Raw genomic sequence first — 20,548 nt, 5'->3', positions numbered from 1 at the left:
GAGTAAGCTAATTCTAAGGTGCAAGGGGTTTTTGAGAGAAAATTTCTCCCACATTACTTTAGTCAGCACTACAAGATCTAACATTCATTTTAAAAAGAGGCTTGCGACAAAGACTAAAGAGTTTCAAAACCCTTGGGTTCCCAATATATTTCTGTTCTCACCTGATGACATGAGCAGAACAGCCTGAAGAAGGGCAACCTCGGTGTCATCCAGGTTAAATGAAGAAAGAGACATACCCAGGTCAAAAATGGCATCAGACACTACGCCAAGACCCCCATTCTTCAGCTGGCCCCTTGTCACCGCCATCTCCCCATTCAGTGTTAAAGTCTCACTCTCGGGGTCATAGCGAACTGCTGCTCGAAGGGACATTATCTCCATACAGCAGCCTTTCAGAAGGATGATCTGGTCTTCACATGGCAGCTGCAGAAATTATAAACAGTAAAGGAAAAGATATGTTTTCCAAACTGAGTTGGTGTTACAACTACAATAAATCCATAAGCATGAAGTTACGGTTCACCCCCCAGGACACTACCTTGCATAGTGCAGATACTCTCCAAACACATTGCTGACTGACTACATCCCTTCAATACTCATACCCCTACTTTCAGACACTGCCAGCAGGTTAACATCCCCCCACACCATTAGGAACCTCACTGATGACACAGCTGTAGGCAAGTGGTCGTGGGCAAGATACTCCAGGCAAATCAAGCTGTTTCAGATGCTGAGGTGAAGTGACCCAACTTGCAGATGTGCTGCTCTCTGTGGGACCACTCAGTTTGTGGGAGCATTATCAAATTAAATCCAATAAACCTTAAGAATGTAGCTTTCCATTTTGCAGAAGATTTCACAAAGTGTGAATGGAGAAGCAGGCCTGTCGGGTGCCAGGTTAGTGGTAACATACACTGTTGGTTTTGTCTCCCATCAGGGGTGGATCTCACTGAGATGGCTGAAGGGGTCACTGTTCTCAGCTGTTTTCTCTTCTACTCCTGAACTCCCTCAGCTTAAAGCACAGCATAACAGAATAAAGTACAATTGGAGCTGGTACAGACCTCAGCCATCCCAGTTAAACTCATGGCTAGCCATGCTTATTTTTTACCTGGCCAGAGTTAAAACCAGACATTTGGAAGGGTCTGTAAGAATGAACAGCTTTTTAATTAAAAGGAGTGAAATAAATTCTTGTCTCTGGGACAGATACCTCAGTCACTGAATGGGGCAGGTATTCTAATTCTCACTGCCCATTTAAACAACAGAAAAGCTATATTTGGCCTAGTAAGGCTGATCTCCCTAGGGTCCCCATATTATTGCTGGACAGACAAAAAATCTATGGTTTAACTTCAGCTTTTACACTGGTGCATAAGGCACGATCTTCAGGGCATGTGCTAGACATGTCTTTTTCACAACATCAAAAAAGGTAAGCTGTCTGAACTGGTGGAGATAGGTTCTGTATTTATAAAGTACTACCAGGATGCAGCCACATTCTGTAAATCATGACTTTATGTTTTCATAGGTAATTTAATGATAGCAAACCCCACAAGACTATTTTGAGACTGCCTCTAACAGTCTTCAAACAGTAATGGTCACATAGATGAAAAAACAACTCATTTCTGCTTGGCTTGAAAGGAGGCAAAAATCCATCAGTTTCTGATTCACACAAAGTTATTATATTTATCTGTTTCATAAATCAAAATGAAAAAATCCTCACCAATTACAGGTTTACATGGCAACTGTGTACTCCCAAAGCAAGTACATTGATTTTGTGTAAAATGGTGCAGAGTGGATGCCAGACAGCTATCTAACTCGAGTGGAAGGCTGCTCCCTTTTAGAGAATAGTTTTAAGCCCAAAGCTAGCCACAGTCAGTAAAAGGAGCTGAATCATGCAGCTATTTTTCCAGCAATGCCAACTTCAGGTGTGAAGTGTTTGGTACACAAGAAGAATGACTCATCCTGTTCAGGGCAAATCACCTTCTCTGCTGATTGCGCTCAGCTCAGCAGCAGTGTATGGAAGGCTGCACAGGCACAGTGGCAGTCTCACTACCCAATGACAGTGCCATTGTTTGGCTGCTGAGACTGAGTTAGGGAAAGAAACAGAGTAAGAAATGAAATAACATTAAATAAAATTAAATAAAAGGGGAAGAAAAGGGAGGCAAAGGATGAGAAGGGGAAAAGAAAGGAAGAGTGGGAAAGAGAAGTGAGAGGAGAGAGAAAGCATATGAGAAGGAAAAAGAAAAGAGACCTTAAGAGTAAAAATAAGAAGAAAGAATGGTGGAAGAGACAGATAACAACATGGAAGGTATTTAATGATGATTTAGCTGGTTTTTTAGTAACTTAAACCAATGAGAATTTCTCTTCCTACTTGAACCTTCTTAAATCTTCTTTATAGAATCATAGAATAGTTAGGGTTGGAAAGGACCTTAAAATCATCTAGTTCCAGGCCCCCTGCCATGGGCAGGGACACCTCACACCAAAGCATGACACGCAAGGCTTCATCCATGATCACGGTATTCTGACTATGTCTGTCATTCACTTGCTTTCCTAATTCTGAAGAATACATGGGACACAAAGCCAAGTTTCCAGTCTTATTTGCCAGTAGCAGCAGTCACCAAAGATGTGGTTGAACATCAGTTCTGTTCCCAGCTACGCATGTTTCAATGCTATCTACAGTCATCAATTGAGCATTGCTACCACCAGAGCACCTTCCAGGAGTGAGGTCAACAAACGACTGATTATTTGCCACATGCTGTCCTTTCCTTTTCTCTCTGCAGGGAGAAAAAGCAAAAGGCAGGAACCTGAGGTGCTCACCCCTGCAGGACATATTGGCAGCCAGTGCACGTGTAACTGCAGCCCCATGGAACTGAGCTGAGCACGTCAGGTTCCTGTCTTTGCTTCTCTGCTTCAAAAAGGACCAAACAGTTGTCATTTTCTTTATGCTACAGCAGGATCTATTTGACAACTTGGATGAGAGCTGTCCTACTCCTTTGTGTTCACAAGTTGTCCCTCACTCTGTTATCACACCTTGCTGTATATGGAAAAATAACACACATATCAACTGCTACTTCCCACCAACAAATGCCAAATCAGAGGACACAAATTCCCTCAGACACTGAATGCTGCAGTGGCCTCTTGATCTATGGACACATTCCCTGCATTTTAAAATCTTCATGCTTGGCCATTACTACATGCTTTCTTGGCTGATGGAGCTAATGCTGAGGTTAGCCAGGGAGAGCTATTTAACTTGTCTGATGGAGCCAATGCTAAGGTTAGCCAGGAAGAGCTATTTACACTATGCCAACTATTGATATTTACCTCTTCTTGTGCTGTAGGTGCCAGAGGACATAAATAGCTTTCCTTGACTGACCTTAAAGGAAAGCTGCCAGCTACAGAAGACTAAAATGCTATGGCTGCCTTAAACTTCCTTCCTGAATGATGTTTAGTCATGAAGAAGAAACACTGTTCCTGAGTTAGGAAGCCAAATGTTCATTGACCATGGTCACTCCCATTTTGAATATAATTCACCACTAGCATTTCACCAGCAGAGTCAAGTGTTGCTCTGCATTGTGGGCAAGCAAGCAGGCATTCTTCCACGGCTGGGTTGAGGATATTTTCATGTTAAAACATTATTAAGATTACTAAGACTGAAATATTATTCCAGTTTGCAGTTCTGATACATTTTTTTAACTTAAGAAAAAAATATCATCACTATTGTGCCTGGTCCTTCAATAAAATGATACCTCAGTGTGAATGAGATCAGCCTAAGGCCTCTATATTCCTAATGTGCAATTAAGTCTACTTGAGTCTATTTACTGTGTATTTTACATGTTAGTATCTACCTGTAATGACATTCCATTACTTTTACAGACTCTTTTATGCATAACTTCCCTGTTTAGGAAAAGCATTCCTAGAGAACACAATGAGGAAAGTGCTATTCCTTGACAGGGATGCTTTCTGAATTTGAAGGATTTGTTACTATGTAGACCTAACTCCACTATACTGTACCAGCCAAGGAGTCATAAAGCACAGAGGAACTGTGTGCTGGGAGATCTGATTAAACAATTCAAAGATGTTTCTAGACAGTCACTTTTTGTCCATCTGTTCTGTTCAAGGCCACCTCTAAAGACACATTTGAGTTCCTAATGAACCATGATGACTTCTACATGAACAAAATCAGGACTTCAGTAATCACAGGAAAAAGAAAACCCATAAAATTACCCATGATACTAGTCCCATCTATGTCAAATCTCTTTAATTTTACTCATCTTAAACACAGTGATTTTTTTAGTTCTGTGCCAGGAGGATTTCGGATAGTTTTTAACAACAGGTATACACATGAGGAGTGCAAGGAAGTCTTCTTACCTCACAAAACATAGGCAACTTTTTGGCAAAATCCACCACTCTTGTAATCGCTGGTGTGATAATTTTTGTAAACTGGCTGAAGGCTTCTAAATCCACTTTCCCACCTTCTGGGGCATTAACTATTGGTGCCTGACCAATATCTTCTGGCTAAGGATATAAACAGATATATTTAAAGGAACAATCTCTCTTACAGTAACTATTTTACATGCTAGAAAGTCCTGCTTGGCAATGGAAGATACACTCAAATGCAAAATATCACAGTTTGCTTTGTAAGTAATGCCCTTTATGCCACCTTTTGTTTGTAAGGCATTTGTGAAAGAGGTGACTGCACAGAGACGGGCGTGCAGAACGCCGCTACCCATCCTGTGTGGGCAGCTGCAACAGTGTGCACATGCAGTTTCTTCCTTGTGCCTGTATCTGAGTATTTTGTGGGTATAGCTTATATGCAATTTTTTTGTTTTACTTAAAAATGTAGGCTTGTTCTTGGTTCTTAGGGGCGCTGAGAACGCTCAAGTTTCCCTAGAAGAAAAGGGAGCTGAGGTGGCTTATTATTCCTGAGAAGATGCTGACAGCTCTGCAGAATTGGGCTCTTTCACACACTCAAAGTTCTGAAATCCTTACCAGAACAGATTGCCTGGCATCACAGAGCTCCAGGCAACTGCTAAGGCCTGTTTCCAAAACTAGGCTAAACCAACTGATGACTAAGAATTGTCTAACACAAAGTCAGTCTGGATAAAGTGATTAGAATTTGAGCTTGTCTGGGTAAAATTTTGGTTAAAAATCACCTTTTGCATGACTTCAGGCCAAGGTTTCTCCAAAAGGTGAAAAAAGAATGAATCCCATACAGATATACAGTGAAATAGTTTCAAGCAGGATGTGATGAATGTTTCTTTATTCCAACTCACTTGAACTTGTTCACCCGATTTTTATGACAGTGCATCAATGTTCCTGTGTATTTTAAAAACATTCATATCAAAGCTGTTCTGTTCCCTAAGTGTGGCTTTGTGGTTGTAAAAGACCTGCCAGCCGCCATGCAGAGGTTTGATTTTGTTCACATCAGAGAGGCAAAAACTGGATAAAACCCAGAGAAAGTGGCCTTTAAGACTTCTTGACATTTATATAAGGGCACTTGAACAGGGGAGGTGCTGGAAGTGCTATCTATAATAAAAACTTGTGCTTGGCTATTTTTTTTAAAGCAACACTTTAAGAAAGATCATTCCACAGCTCTGCCACCAATGTGAATCCAAATCTAACTTTTTTTTGCAAGAAAAAAACCTCAGCAATGTGTTTATAAAGCAAGCTCCAAGTGTAAAAAAACAATGAAGAGTACTGGGCTCAATTATCTGATGGGTCCCAATAAGAAACTAAAATAATCCCAGTTGTAGGTCCTCCCCCCTCTCTGAATCTTGGGAAACTAAACCAGATTGTCTGTGTGCTCATGATAAATAACCTTCATCACTTCCAAGCAAGAAGACCAAATCCTTAAAACCATGCATAACATTGTTAAGGAATAAAAGACAGAACTCAGCATTTTCTTGGGAAAGGCAAAAGAAGTCAGGATTGCTAGCTAAAGCTAATACACTCCAGAAGGGCATGCAACTGGAGGGCCCTTGCCACCTAACTCACCTCAGTAAGAAAAGAGGTTCAGACCTCAAAGGAGCTCCTGCTGTTGAAGTACCAGTCTCAGCTGCCTAAGGACCGACCCACAGCTCCTGGGACATGCAAGTCAGCTCCTATTGTTCTTCAGGAGCTTGTGGCTGGGGCTGTCGGAGTCCTCCACCTGGGGTCGGTATACCATCACGGACTTTTTCTTCTATGTTCACTGCAGTGTGTCAGCAAGCTTTGTATGCTTGCCTTGAAAACACTGGGCTTCAGCATGTGAGCACTGCAAAGAACCAGGAGGCCCTACAGTGAGGGCTGCACCAAGAACAGTTTGGTCTGACCTAGGAACCAGCTGTGGAAGTCACAGCTGGTTTCTGAGCTGCCCATTACAACGGCTCCTCCTGGCTCTGCTCCATCCCTCCCTTCTCTCAATAGCTCTGTTATCACCTCACCTCATGCTCTGCCTCTGAGCACCCTTTGCTGGAGGCTTCCCCTCTGCTGTGATTATTTTCAGAGCCTGAAGTCCCTCAATGAGAACATTTTATGTGGTGCAGTGTATTCATTCCCAGCCCCAGTTTCAAGCTGCCCAGGCTTTATCCTGAACCAGGCAATACCCAAAGAACAGCTCTCCTGCCTAAGAAACCAAACACACTATTGCACCTGCTTCTTGGTCTGCTAAAACCAGTGCCACAAACAGTGCTGTGCAGCACCACTGGAAAGTGCTCTGTTGCTTCCTGCCATTGTTTGTTGGCTGTGGTTTCCTCACTGTACACTACTACAAACATGGAATTCATATAGAAACTTAGATAGTGCCACTGGAATTAACAAATCATTATAAAAGGGATCAGCTGGTTTGAATATATAACTTCCCTAATCAATTGAACCGTGGGTCAAGATTCTGATAGTGAATGAGGCAGCAGGAGCATAGGCTTGCAGAAATTGAGTATTCTCTATCTGATTTGCTATACACAGACTGTTAAAGGCCCTTGGGTATTCCTGAAATGTGGTCTATAATCCCTCTTCTGTGCTGTATCAGCATGTTGGATTCTGCACATATTTTCTTTAAAAATCGATTTGGAAAAATCAAGTAAATCCTTTTTTAAGGCTGAGCATCACAAATCATTTATTTTCTGATCCTTAGTTACAGGCTGAATGAAAATTTAAGTCATCTTGTAGTCTGTAATCCCAGTGCTATAGTGCGTGTATCATCCTGCTTTCAGTGAAATTAATTTTCTTTGCCAGATTTATTTTAGTTAACGTGTTCACTTTGAAGCAAGAAATGAAAAACCATGAGTTATTAGTAAAAAACATCAGCTTTCTCCTAAAACTTTGCATTGTTTTAAGACTTAGAATATGTTGCATAGTAGCTCCTAATAAAGACAATTATCCCTAAATACATATATATAACGCTACTGTTGTCAATCAGGAGCGAAACAATTCTACTTTTTCTTATAATAGCACATTAGGATTATTAGGCTGAGCAAGTCTTAACTTAGCAACACGCTGTTTATCTGTCAAAATATGTGGTCTGATCAAACCCTGAACTTCAAGGCAAGAATAAGAAAGCAGTAACTATAAAAAATCATCCCTTTTTCATAAACATCAATACACTGGCAGTTATATCCTCTTTGGGGTTCCAAAGTTGGGAAGGAATTAGAAGTTCAGGAGAAAGAAAGGAACCCAGCTCCAAGAGCAGTGTAAAAGTCTACAGTCCTTACCAGAAATTTCCTTTTCTGCTTCCAATGGCTTCCTTGTGCATTGGTGGCCACATGTGCTTCAGTAACAATTTTGATGAGCTCCCATTCCTCATTTGTTGGCTCTGGTTTGTGCCCAATAGTTTTCTGCAGCTCTTCCCGACGCCTCTTCTCTCGATTTTCTTCTATCAGCTTCCTCTTTGCCAACCTCTTGCTATCATCCAACACCACTAGCAGGGGAAAAAGCATAAAGAAATGGAAGGAAGCTCTTAAGCCTGTCTGAACCTTGGTCTTTTCAACGGCTGAGGTTGTAAATGGTTATAAACACCTTAACTGATCAGTAAAGAAGTACTTTGTAAGACCTGCAGTTGACACAGTTTGGAGGGAGACACAAGAGAACTTAATTTTCTCAGATGCTTGGATTGCAAAGAATGACTTACCCTTCTGGTAACATCTTGTTAACTGCCATTACCTTCAGTTGCTCATTCTGCCTATAAAATTAATATGTTAAAGCCTTTTAAGGACTCAAAGTGCTCCCATAACAGACTTGCAGTAATCCATGATGGGAAAGATACTTTTGTTTTCTTTGAAGTAGTATCAGCATGTTAACTGCTCTGAATTGTGTAGAATGTTCCTGTAAGCCAGCAGAAGGTAATGCGGATTTAAGAAACTGGGAACACTTATTCACAGGAGGCTCGATTACCTGCTGCATGACACAATTAGAAACAATTTGCCTTTGGCCTTTTCCTCAAACCCTACAAATGGTAACATTCTGTAGCACTCCCCTTGCTCCCCACTATAACCAGTGATGCCAGACAGACAGGTCCCACCTGTCTGTGACCACCACTGAAGGTTTTATCCCATTTTCCATGCAAATGTGAGTAGTCCATTCAAGCTGACTGGCCCGCTTTTGCAGAGGAGGACCATTCTGATTCACAGCTGGTGGTGGGCACGCAGGCAGGAGAAACAAAAGCCCTGCTTACAAGCTCCCATTCACATGTTTGAACTCAAAGGTGGGAGAAGCCCTTCCTGAGTTGGGGAACAGCTGGCCTGTCTGCTGTGCTCAGTGATACAGCTATACAGCTTTGGCTGTTATAAGGGGGTGCAGCCCACAAAGGCCACAGCAGTGTTATGGTAATGGCACCTGCAGGTCAGCACCAGCCTCGGAGAAACTTCTCACTTCATACATCCGCTACATGTCTGATGCTCACCACAGCCTGCTGCATCAGACTGGGCTGAACGTGAAATGGTGACGCAGGGTTACCTACCCCCTCTCCTGAAAGTCTACCTGGCTAAAATGAAATAGTGTTATTTCTTCTATTTCCCTCTAGACAGAAGGCACTGTTATACATCACATTAACAATGAGAAATACTAAGTTAGAGTGCTTTTCTGTTGTTTATTAGACCCGATTTCCTGCCAGTCCTTCTGCAGAGGATTACGCCAGCAACAACCATTAACATCAATGCACAGAGGGACTCATGACTTCCTCCCACTTGCACTAATTGAAGTTATTGGTATAAATCCCTGTGCAGTGGCAGAAAAAGATGACCCCCTAAGGGTTAATCTTACAGCCATATTTTCTATTACTTTAGAATTAGAGTTGAGTTCTTTGCAGCAGATAACTTCTTCAGGGCTAAAAATAAAACAAACAACTGCAGGATGACTCATACAATGACACTCAATTTCACATCCTCCAGAATTTTCTAAACAAGATGCTTTTTTCTCAAGCAAAGTGTCCATTCAGATGTACTTCTCCCTCCTCTCCTCCAGAGAGTGAACATTCCTACTGTTACTCAGCCTGGAAGGGCCAGGAAAAGGTGCAGTCTGGAGAAGGGTAAACAAAAAGTTACAGCCTTATGAGAGTGGTTTGACGCAATGGACAAAAATCCCCGCTACAAGTTATTAAAAAACTGCTGGCAGTTCTGCTCTACTTTAACAAGCTTCAGAACCCAACATACTTCAAGCAAACACACACATTAAAAAAGGAAAAAAGAAAGAAAGACAAATGTACTTACAATCTGTTGCCATGCCAACAAAGATACATTTTTTGAAGCGACATTCCTGGCACTGATTTCTTGTTACTTTGTCTATCACACATTTTCCTTCATATTTACAGGAGTAGGTTGGATGGAGGTTTTTCTGAATGGTTCTTCTAAAAAAACCCTAAGTGCAGTAAATAAATACATTTGAAAGCATTAGCATTGCACAATGTTTTTTTCAAATTGGGAGCTACTTTGATTCAGTAGAAATGTACCTAAGAATGCAAAATAACATTCTTCATTCATTGAAACTCTCATAGAGGAAAACTAATTTTATAGTGTATGACATTTCTTATCCGAGTTTCAAAAAATATTTGCTCCCTAAAAACACAGAGACATTTGGGTAACAGACAAATTTGGGTAACATAGACATTTTGGGTAAGTAAAGGCATAAGTAACACTGTCTTGAAGGACAAATATTGTCTACATGTCTTCTCGAAATAATGTTTCTCTGTGTTGAATTTTTTTGCATTTGAACTAGAGAGTTTATTTTGATCCCCTTTCTAAATTACCTAATAATTTAGAGGGATATTAAGAGACATATACATACTTTTAATTAAAGAGCAGCTTCTGCAAATAGTAAGAACAGCAGTGAGTTTGAGTCACTGTAGGATTAAGAACAAACAGTTCTACTCCTTTCTTTCCATCGAAGCCAAAAACCCAACCAACCAACCAACCAACCAGCCAAACAACCAAATCTGGGTAAGACTAAGAATTTTGCAAAGACACCATAGACCCTGGCCTTACGTAAGGAAATCAGCTAAAACTTGTGTCTGAACATTACAGATGTAATCCTGGTACTAATTCCAACATCGCTTTTCTCATTGACTTCTGCAAGAGTTGGATAAACTTCCAAAACCAGCAAGATATGGACAAGGCAAGCTGCAAAGCAAGAAATGTAGACTTTAATTTTAAGTTTTGCCATTGTTTGAGACTGCCTACATCCAGCAATGCAGCTTGAAACTGCCTTGACATAAAGAACACACTGGGACCCTGCCTGTTTGACTGAGGCCACTGAGAATGGCTTTGGTTTCAGTGAAAATGGCAAAATTCAAGTGAGATTTTACCTAATAAATAGCCTCTTAGTGGGGATTTTATCTAATGAATGGTCTCTTCACAAAGCAAAAGTTCTGGTTTCAATCATGTTAAAAAACACCTGGTAAAATCTTATAGCAGTGTGTAATTTATGTTAACAGCGAATGTTGTATTAAGACGTACGGATAAGTCTGTATTTCAGCTTGAGCTTCTAATTCCAGTGAACACAATAAAGAGCCTTGTCCTCATTAGAGTTTTAGTTTACATGATCCAACTTGAGCTAAGAGTGCAACTTTTTCTTCCTTAATAATGATAAGACATGGAAACTCAATTCAAATGAGTTGCATAAAGCATATGTGTGAGCCTTTGCAAGACTGGGATCCATTGAGTTGAGCCAAAATCCAGAAAATCACAATCAAGATGCCCTTACGTGAGGTCTGGATCAGGTCTCAAACTTTCATCTACCCAACAGCTAGATTTGGATCCACTCTCAACCCTGTGACAAATTCCTAGAGACAGGACCTGCCCCCTCTGCCCTGAGGGTCAAAGATGGCTCTGGAAAACCAAGGACATGGGCTAATCTGTAGTTACAGCAAGAGATGGAAAAATATCTGATGAATCTCAGGAAGTGTTTTCCAAACCTTGAATGGGACTTCACGTAGCTCTAGTTTTACAATGACAAGGCTCTTCATCTCCTGACTGGGACCACCACATTTCACCTTCCCATTTCTTTGCACCTCTTGGAAACTTTTTGCAGAAAACCTCATTAATCACCTCTAGATACAACATGATAAGGAAGCTGTTCTCTGTCCAAACACCTCATCATGTAAATGTTAATTTTCATTAATAAAATAAAACATAAATAAATAAATAAACATAAATAAAAAAAATTATTGTAAGGCAACTACTCTTTTTCCTCAATTCCTTTACTATGCACCTACATAGCAATAGAAGCAATGGGTACAGTCCAGAGAAACATTTCAGTGACGTCAGAACTCACCGTTGGTTTATTTGTGTTTAAATTCCTTACAATTTACTCTTCAGAAATCATGCATGAAAATGCTTTGTTCATGAAAGCACTTGCCAAAACAGATTTTTGGCTGTCAGCCTTGAATAATGTTGTTACAAAATTAAAGTGATTTTGAGTGGAAGCAACTAGTAAATGTCAAATTCATTGAGAATTGATTACATATAACTTTGCTGAAAAATCACAGAATTATAGACTGGTTTGGGTTTGAAAGGACCTTAAGATCATATAGTTCCAACACCACTGCCATGGGCAGGGACATCTCCTGCTAAACCATGTGACCCAAGGCTTTGTCCAGCCTCGCCTTGAACACTGCCAGGGATGGAGCATTCACAACCTCCCTGGCAACCCATTCCAGCACCTCACCACCCTAACAGTAAAGAATTTCTTCCTTATATCCAATCTAAACTTCCCCTGTTTAAGTTTTAACCCGTTAGCCCTTGTCCTATCACTACAGTCCCTGATGAAGCGTTCCTCTCCAGCATCCTTATAAGGCCCCCTTCAGATACTGGAAGGCTGCTATGAGGTCTCCACGCAGCCTTCTCTTCTCCATGCTGAACAGACCCAACTTTCTCAGCCTGTATTCATACAGGAGGTGTTCCAGTCCCCTGATCATCCTCGTGGCCCTCCTCTGAATTTGCTCCAACATGCTCTTCTTATGCAGGGGACACAAGAACTATACACAGTACTCCAAGCGGGATCTCATGAGAGATCTTCCAAAGTATGTATTGAAATTGTCCACACAAAACCCCCATTTTGTACAATGAATACATTTTCCAGAACAACAAATCAAAACAAAACAAAATGGTCAGTTTGTAAGCCAACTAGAAATAGGAGAAAAAAGTTAAATTACTTTTTGGAAATGGTTAGCTCTGTTCCTTGTGCACAAAGGATTATTTTAAATTGTACATCAGAAAGAAGAACTGTACCTTAAGATAAAGGTAGATTTTGTATGCTGTATCTTTAAAATACTTGGTAGACATAAAGAGAAATACTTTGGTTGGAGCAACAAAAACCTTACTAGAAAAACTGGTGAGAGATATAACTGTTCAGCTGAGAGCAAAATGTATTTTATGATGCCACAGTGTAGTTTACTTCTCATTATACATGAATTAAGTCATACTCATACATTTTATGTATTGTTGACACCTGGTATATGGGATGCAAATGCGTAAGAATCCCTTGTTCAGTCCCACAGGTTTTTAAAGATAGAAATATTTTTTCAAACGTATTATATATATGCATGTGTATAAAACCATAATGAATATTACCACAAATCTGCTGTATATAGGATACTTAGGTCTTTGTGCATTTCATAAATGTAACGTAGGACAATGCTGTGCAACTGAAGGCACTACTTCAACACAAGACTTACTGTGATGTGGGACTCTAAAGCCAATCCAAACCCAAAATCTCAGATTCACATATTCCAGACTTTGGGGATGAAGAGAATATGACTTTTGTGGCTTGGTCTCATGACACTAGTCCAAGACATGTGTGGTCCCATTTGTTTAGAAATACAATAATCTGTTATTTTCTGCAGGAAAGAATAGCTTTTTTACATGATCTCAAGCTATTCAGGCGTATTTATAGCAGTGAAATCATGTAAGATGTGGCTGATTGTGTTGCTCAATTTTTTTTTTAATTTATTTGCTTGCCCAAAGCAATCTTTTTTTTTAATTTTGCATGTAGCTTTGGGATGCAATTTAGGGCTGAAAGAACATTTCAATATGCTAAAGATAAAGAAGTAAAGATCTTTTTGAAACTGTTTTAACTGGGCATCAATGCTTCCCAAAGTGATAAATGTTACCATTGTATAAGCATGTGGAAGGGACCTTGATTTTTGCTTCTTCACAGTGACGATAAGAGGCACCAGAACACTGCTAATTGCTACACACTCTTCATGGCCATAGGCAGAATCTATTGCATAAACAGCTTCACTGGAGCTGCTGGGAGCATGCTGATGTACGTTAACCGAGAACACGGTCAAAGAAACATTAAACAATGGAAACATAAAAGGTAACAGCAGCTACAGAAATCTAAATTTCTTGTTTTCTTTTCAGAAGCAAACACTGCAAAAATCAACTATATTCCTTATGCATATGAAGCACAGCAGCATAGCCAGATACAGCTTATCATCAGTACTGGATGTTCTCATTCACTTCTAATCTGTCTTCTCTATGACAGCACAGTTCAGGAAGTCTGTATAATGGAGGAGCTGGAAAGCTATTTCTGATTCCCACTTTCCCACTGTACCATTTACCTTGCAACCTTCGCAAGTGATGCAGCGATAATGATATCCGGTGGCTTTGTCCCCACATACTACACATAGCTCATCCTTGTCTAAGTAACTGGGTATATACCCTGTAAGGAAAAAGAGGATGTGGCATGTAAACTCAATATAAAATGACATTATACATTTGATATGAACACATTATATTAAAATCCACTGCAGATCTTGTCTACCAGCCCCATGCTGCTGAACCCACTGAATTTCCTGGATAAAAAGCTCATACTATGTTACAGAGTTACTGAAACACAGTCTAGAGTATCTTCTACTTTTCAGACTGTTTCAGCATCTGTTGGTCAAGAGGCAGAAACTGGAACATGATGGCTCTCTTCTGAGTGAGATATTACCTCCGAAAAATAAATATATTTATTTTTACCTCAAAGGCTTTGATGTGAAAAGATCAAATAACATACTAGATATTTCTCTTTCCTGTTTCACATAAAACCAGATATACTTGTACACTGAAGATGAGATCCCTGGTTGCAGGGTACCTTATGGACCTGGTAATAAGTATTTACTGAGAGATTGTTAGCTTAAAGAAAGCTCCACAGGAGACAAGTACCAGCAATAGACATCCCCAGCTGTACTGACCATACCTGACCTGGATGTGTTCCACAAGAACATATACTATAGCCTGGGTTTAGGGCAAAATATGTGGGCATACAAATATGTGTGTGGGTATGTGCATGTGTTAGAATAACACTTTCTCTCCTGAAGTGGTTTACCAGACACCCAACAAAAGAAATCAAGTATCACTGCTATAAAAAAATGTTGGCAATGCTTAATCCTTTTCCCACAATGACATTTGTTTTGATAACATAAACGTATTTTCAATTTGAGCAAAAACCCAAAACAATTCTGATGGCAACCAAAAGGTAATTCCAAACTAAAGAAAATTTTTAAACAGGGTAAATTACAAACCATTCAAAGTGCTCCCATGATTCATAATCAATGGAGCTATGGTACGTAACTTTTCCTTCTGAAAAATTTATCCATAAAGATGCAACACAGATATCTCAGATTCATTTTGAGGGAAGAGAAGGAAGTGCAGATATGTGTGTTACCATGTAAGATTATTGAAGTGTAGTAAAAATTTCACAGAAACCCAGAATGGCTGAGGTTGGAAGGAACCTCTGGAGGTCATTTGGTTCAACCTCCCTCCTTAAGCAGGGCCACCTACAGCCAGTTGCCCAGGACCACGTTCTGATGGGTTTTGAGTATCTACAAGGATGAAGACTTCACAGCCATTCTGGCAGCCTGTGCCAGTGTTTGGTCACCCTCTTAGTCTTTCCTGTCTTTCTATAATGCTGGGAAGCAGGAGCACTCTGAAGCCATGTGCAGCTACCTGCTTTTCAGGTTTGCCAATATGCCTACTGGCATCTGAAAGTGGAGAGGGGAACTGAGCTGAGATCTTACTGATGTATAGCATCAGTCAATAATACAGTAAAAGATCAGATTTACGTTCAGGTTCCATGATGAACAAGTTGTGCTTGGAGAAAGACTGGTGGATACACAGAGCTGGTTCTGTGACCTTGAGGGAAGAGACACAGCAGGGTTTCGACTCTAATTTACATCACTGACTCCTAACGGACATTATGCCACTGGGGATTAGCAGAGGCTATTATCTCCATCCTGTCTCCCTTTTGCTCACACCTGCCTCTGCGCATGCAACACATATACAACGTGGAAGTGATACAAGAGGCAGCAGAGTCAGCAAAGGGATGCAGAATTTTACACTAAATTTCTCATAAAGGTTGATGGCTTCTTGTTATTGCTAGTTACTGCAATTCATGAAACAGAGACTTAGCGTAGCATAGACTATGTCCTCTAAAATTCAGTATCCCTGGCTTGCTTCTTAAAGAATCACTTGTGAATTAAATACCCTGATATTTCATTAAGTAAATAATCTGGTTAGCACTGTTTGTGTAATGGCAGCTTTGCTCTACTGGAGCAGGAGACCACTTGTTTAAGCCGCTTCCTTAATATATACAGTAGCTTGCACATGTAACCACTTGGTGTCTATTTTGTTCTTGGAGTTTCATGACTTTATCCAGCCTAGGAGACAGTTTCCAACCTTGCAGAAAACATGTACTTCCTACAGGCACTCCTAGTAAGACATTAAAAATGGCATCATTGTATGCAACCGCATTCCCACTTTTGCAGCATCAGAAATAAGTGCCAGCTATTTAAGATACTTGAATATCATGTTCATCATATTTGCAGGATTGTGCCCATGTCACAAGGTAAGCACACACTTTTAACTCTTCCACTGATTCAACAGGAAACATGGATAGAAAAAAAATCTTATCCCAAGAAATCACTGGCAAAAGAAGTGTGCAACAAACATCTTCTTAACCCTCCTTCCAACAGCTAATGGGATCAGAAACTGTTAGAAATTAGGAAAGTTGGACCTTCAGCAGTATTTCAAAAATATGTAATTCAAACAGACATCATGCCAAGAGGAATAAGGAGACTTACATTCAGTTTGTACAAACTAACATCCACTGCAAATAATTTCTAGTAGTTGCAAATATCCAGTCTGACCTCTGTATAAATCCAATGCAATTTAACTTGTAAGACATGCAGGTAAGTGCCTCAGTGCATTTTTGCTGCTACTCAGAGTTAGAAACAATATCAGCAGGAGGAAATTCAATAGTGTTTTTTCAAACTTGGTACTAGCATGGAAGCTATGAATAGTGCAATGGAGATTTTTGGTGAAGCCATGGGTAGCAGCAGAGTTGCCTGTTCGATGGTTTGAGGAAGAAGCAGAGCAAAAGACTTCTCTGACTCATTCAGCACGCAGGGAAAAAGGATGAGAGGCAGACTAATCAGGACTTGTTTCTCATATCAGCAAGTACTTTGGCATCTTGTGTGTTTAATAACTGTAAACCAAAAAAAAAAAGTCCTATGTGGAAGAAGCAGATGCTGTCTGGACAAAGTATCCCAGGTGCTCTCTTATAAAGAATGATGGTGACAAATTTCATGGGAACACTGGGCGGGTTTCTATTGCTGGCGTTCATATTTCATCCTGTATTGATTAGTCAAAACCTACTGAGTAAATAGCTAAGAAGAACCATTCAAAAGCAACACCAATCTCACTGAACTGTACAATACAATAACCAATATAATTTCTTGGTCTTTCAAGACTCTTGTCTGTTGTATTTTAACATCCTCAAGGACTATCATTTGGTGTATCCTGTATGATCCCCAAAGTTAACAATCTGTCACGTATGACTTGATATTGTTCATCCCAATGCCCACCTTGGAGTGGAGACCACCAACAAATTCCCTTGACCTGCCATGTTTAGCGTTTTCCCCACAGCTTAATGCAACTCCTTTGCTCCCCAGACTCCCACCTGCCAGCCCACCTAATCTTTCTGTCTTGGCAAGGCTAAGTACTCAGCAAGACCAGTTCCCCCTGTCTAGAATAATATATCATATAATCCATTATAGCAATCCTGATGGTGATTTACACCATGTTCTAAATTGTAACACTAGCTTTGTAGAGGTATGAAGAAATGATTCCTCATGCAAGAAATTATTCCCTTTGATAGGAAAAGGCACCATGAGTTTGCCCCAGTAGCCGTAAGGACAGAATGAGATCTGCTAACCTATGCAGTCACCTGAGGTACTCTGTTTCATTAATATGGTATGCCTACCCTCTCAAATTACCATTTGCAGGAATGATACGTTAAAGCATTATATGTGACAGATTGGAGGGACACAAATGAGACACTTGGTGGCTATTCTTGCCCCTCTCCTGCAACAAGGTAAAGAAAAACTATTGAAATGAAAAGAACCCCAGAAAAATGATAATGATTTTTTAACTCTGTACCTGGCACACATTAACAAAAAAAAAATGTTTTGAGAAAAGTAAAGAATGAATTTCAGTTTTGTTCAAGTCTCATTGCATAGACTCTGCATCTCTAGGTCTGCTTCTGTACAGATAATGTAATACTGGCTTAGGGATTAAAACACACCTTAAAGAGATTCTAGGACCCAAACCATATTTGACTACCAAACAGGGGTATGAGTAACATCAACACAAATTATGCATGTATACCAGATGTTCCTTATTAGTTTGCTCTTGATCCACCATACACTTATACCGTGCAAGCAGAAAAAGATGTTTTTTGCTACTGCACATGAACACTTGTGTTTTAAGACCATTATTTAGTATTTTGATTATCACTGTACACTGGCAGAGTCATATATTAAATATATTCCCTGAAATCTTTCTTTTCCCTGTCTAGTATGGTTTGCATGACTAGCGATCACTCATTAAAATGAGTAGTTTAGGATTTACCAGTAAGCTCGTATTCACTTACCAGACACTGCAGTAAGACAATAAAAAAGGTGAAATTAATTACTACCTTGAGAAACCTGAACTGCGTTAGAACTGAAAATTCATATGCTGTTCTACCGGCTCTATAGTCACATTGTAACTCTTTACAAATTATAAAAAATCACAAGAAGCATCCAGATATCATCCAAGATACATCCTTGTGTAGAAAAAGGTTAAATTGAGTGTTTATCAGAGAAAGCATAGAGCTGAGTGACAAAAAACATACTCCATTCTAGTCTGTGCTATTACCAATATTGATCTGAAAGGCTAGGCTGTACACTGATCCTTGTTTCCCATTTCCTTTAAATTATTCCCACTGAGAAAAGTTGCTTATTTCTCCACTGAGCTCGGAAGCACCAAGAATGTTTTTAAACAGATTTACACATTTCTTGTTAGCTAACTGGCTTTCTTGTCTGCAATTTTGATTGTTGTTGACATTCTTCAATTTATAGAATTACTGAAATTTGGCAAGAGATTCTGCAAAGATAGAATCTGGAACATTTTACACTCTCTTTTCCCTCAGTGACTTATCTGTGTACTAACCCTGTTCTTTGGGCTGGGTCAGAACCCTTATCAAAAGTAATGCATTTTGCCTAGACGTGCTGAAAAACATTTTAGACCAATTTGTGTTATCACTTACATTGCTGCGATCAGTTCTGTACCTGCATCACTGCCAACCACAGGTACAAAACGCTCTACTGCTGCAAAATTTTCCCCAAAATTATTTAAAGGTTTTTAGACACCATTGCTTAGTATCACATGTAACTTCTGTGTTCAGAAAGCTCACTGAATATCAGTTTTACTATGTCTGCAAAAGCAAAGTAGTTCACTTTTGCATCCTTCGTTTGGTTGTGGAAAAGATTACACTAAAGGAGCTGAAAACCCCTTTTCCACTGATACTTTTATTAAAAAAGAAACATATAATTGCAATGTTCTGCTGAGTAAGATGCAATTTTTCTGGTCAGTGTTATCTCCTTAGATAAGTGGTCAAGAGCAAAATTAATCATTTTTAAACCCCAAACAATTGTTAACATTCTGAGAGCCACTCTGCTGCAAAGGCCAAGCTAACAAATTGTCAGTGTTTCTGTGAATTGATTATATGCACATGTACTGCCTGTACCGATGAGAAGACATTTTGATATAATCTCCATGTTGTATTTTCTTAGCTATTCAGAAAGTACCCTAATGTTTTCACACCACTAAGAACTCAGTTTCGACTAATTCGGTCCCATACTCTCGCACTCACACAGTATGTATTCTTAGCTGCACGCAAATTGCCTGAGAATATAAAGGGAAATAATAATGACAATTACAATTATATACATTATTATTTTACAATTCTAACATTAGCAAGAATAATAACTTTTAAAGTTCCATTTTCCCATCACAACAAGAGCCCTTAAAAAGACACCATTACCCTCACTTTGCTTCTGGGAAGCAACGTAAGCCACAGTGCTGAGGGGCTGGCACAGCTACAGCCTGACTCAAGAATTCCCACCTGCAAACTCTTGGTTTGGGGGGCAGCCTTTGGTTACTCCTGGCTCATCCCACAGAGCCTGAAGTTAAAGCTTAACCTCATGGACACTCACGGGCATCTTTCATTAATTCTGTTCATAAAGAACTGTGCAAAGGGAAGTGAAAGACAACTCATCCCAGTTTTAACTTTGCAGGCCTATTTCTCACATTATGCAAATGGCCAGAACACTGCGCGCACACCAAACATGGGGACACTGAGGAGATACTAGGTACTCTGTACCTACTTATTTTGTACTTTCCTGGCTGCACTACCTCTACCCTGTCACTGGGTACTTCTTACTGTAGAGGCAGTATGAGGAGATCCAGGAACACTTTTGTCTATCTTCAGCTTTGGCACAAGGGCAGGGTGGCATGGGCTGCCTCTGAGCAACATCCATCTGGCATGCAGTGCTGCAAGATAACCATGGCCAGTGGTACCATAAGAGGGGAAAAATATTCCAGTTTAAGCTCTCTGAGACAGAACTGGAAATAGCACCTCATTCTCACAATCACAGAATAGTTTGGGCTGGAAAGGACCTTAAGATCATCAAGTTCCAACACCACTGCCATGGGCAGGGACACCTCACACTAAACCATATGACCCAAGGCTCTGTCCAACCTAGCCTTGAACACCGCCAGAGATGGAGCAT

The 20,548-nt window shown here is 40.1% G+C and overlaps 1 protein-coding gene across 5 annotated transcripts in view; it reads right to left on the bottom strand.

Moving 5' to 3' along the window:
• THRB (thyroid hormone receptor beta) overlaps positions 1 to 20,548 on the bottom strand; it is a 160,322-nt gene that overhangs the window by 7,039 nt on the left and 132,735 nt on the right. For all 5 annotated transcript variants that reach the window (XM_034060884.1, XM_034060881.1, XM_031052407.2 and 2 more), the window contains 5 exons: positions 14,012 to 14,112; positions 9,663 to 9,810; positions 7,671 to 7,876; positions 4,351 to 4,497; positions 162 to 420 (listed from right to left, as the gene is read on the bottom strand). In XM_034060884.1, the coding sequence (XP_033916775.1) occupies positions 162 to 420; positions 4,351 to 4,497; positions 7,671 to 7,876; positions 9,663 to 9,810; positions 14,012 to 14,112 (861 nt within the window). The remainder of the gene's footprint in view (positions 1 to 161; positions 421 to 4,350; positions 4,498 to 7,670; positions 7,877 to 9,662; positions 9,811 to 14,011; positions 14,113 to 20,548) is intronic.

Source organism: Melopsittacus undulatus, chromosome 1 (assembly GCF_012275295.1).
Source record: "Melopsittacus undulatus isolate bMelUnd1 chromosome 1, bMelUnd1.mat.Z, whole genome shotgun sequence".
NCBI lineage: Eukaryota > Metazoa > Chordata > Aves > Psittaciformes > Psittaculidae > Melopsittacus > Melopsittacus undulatus.
The sequence above is the reverse complement of the archived record's forward strand: the minus strand, read 5'-3'. Positions and strand labels throughout refer to the sequence as shown.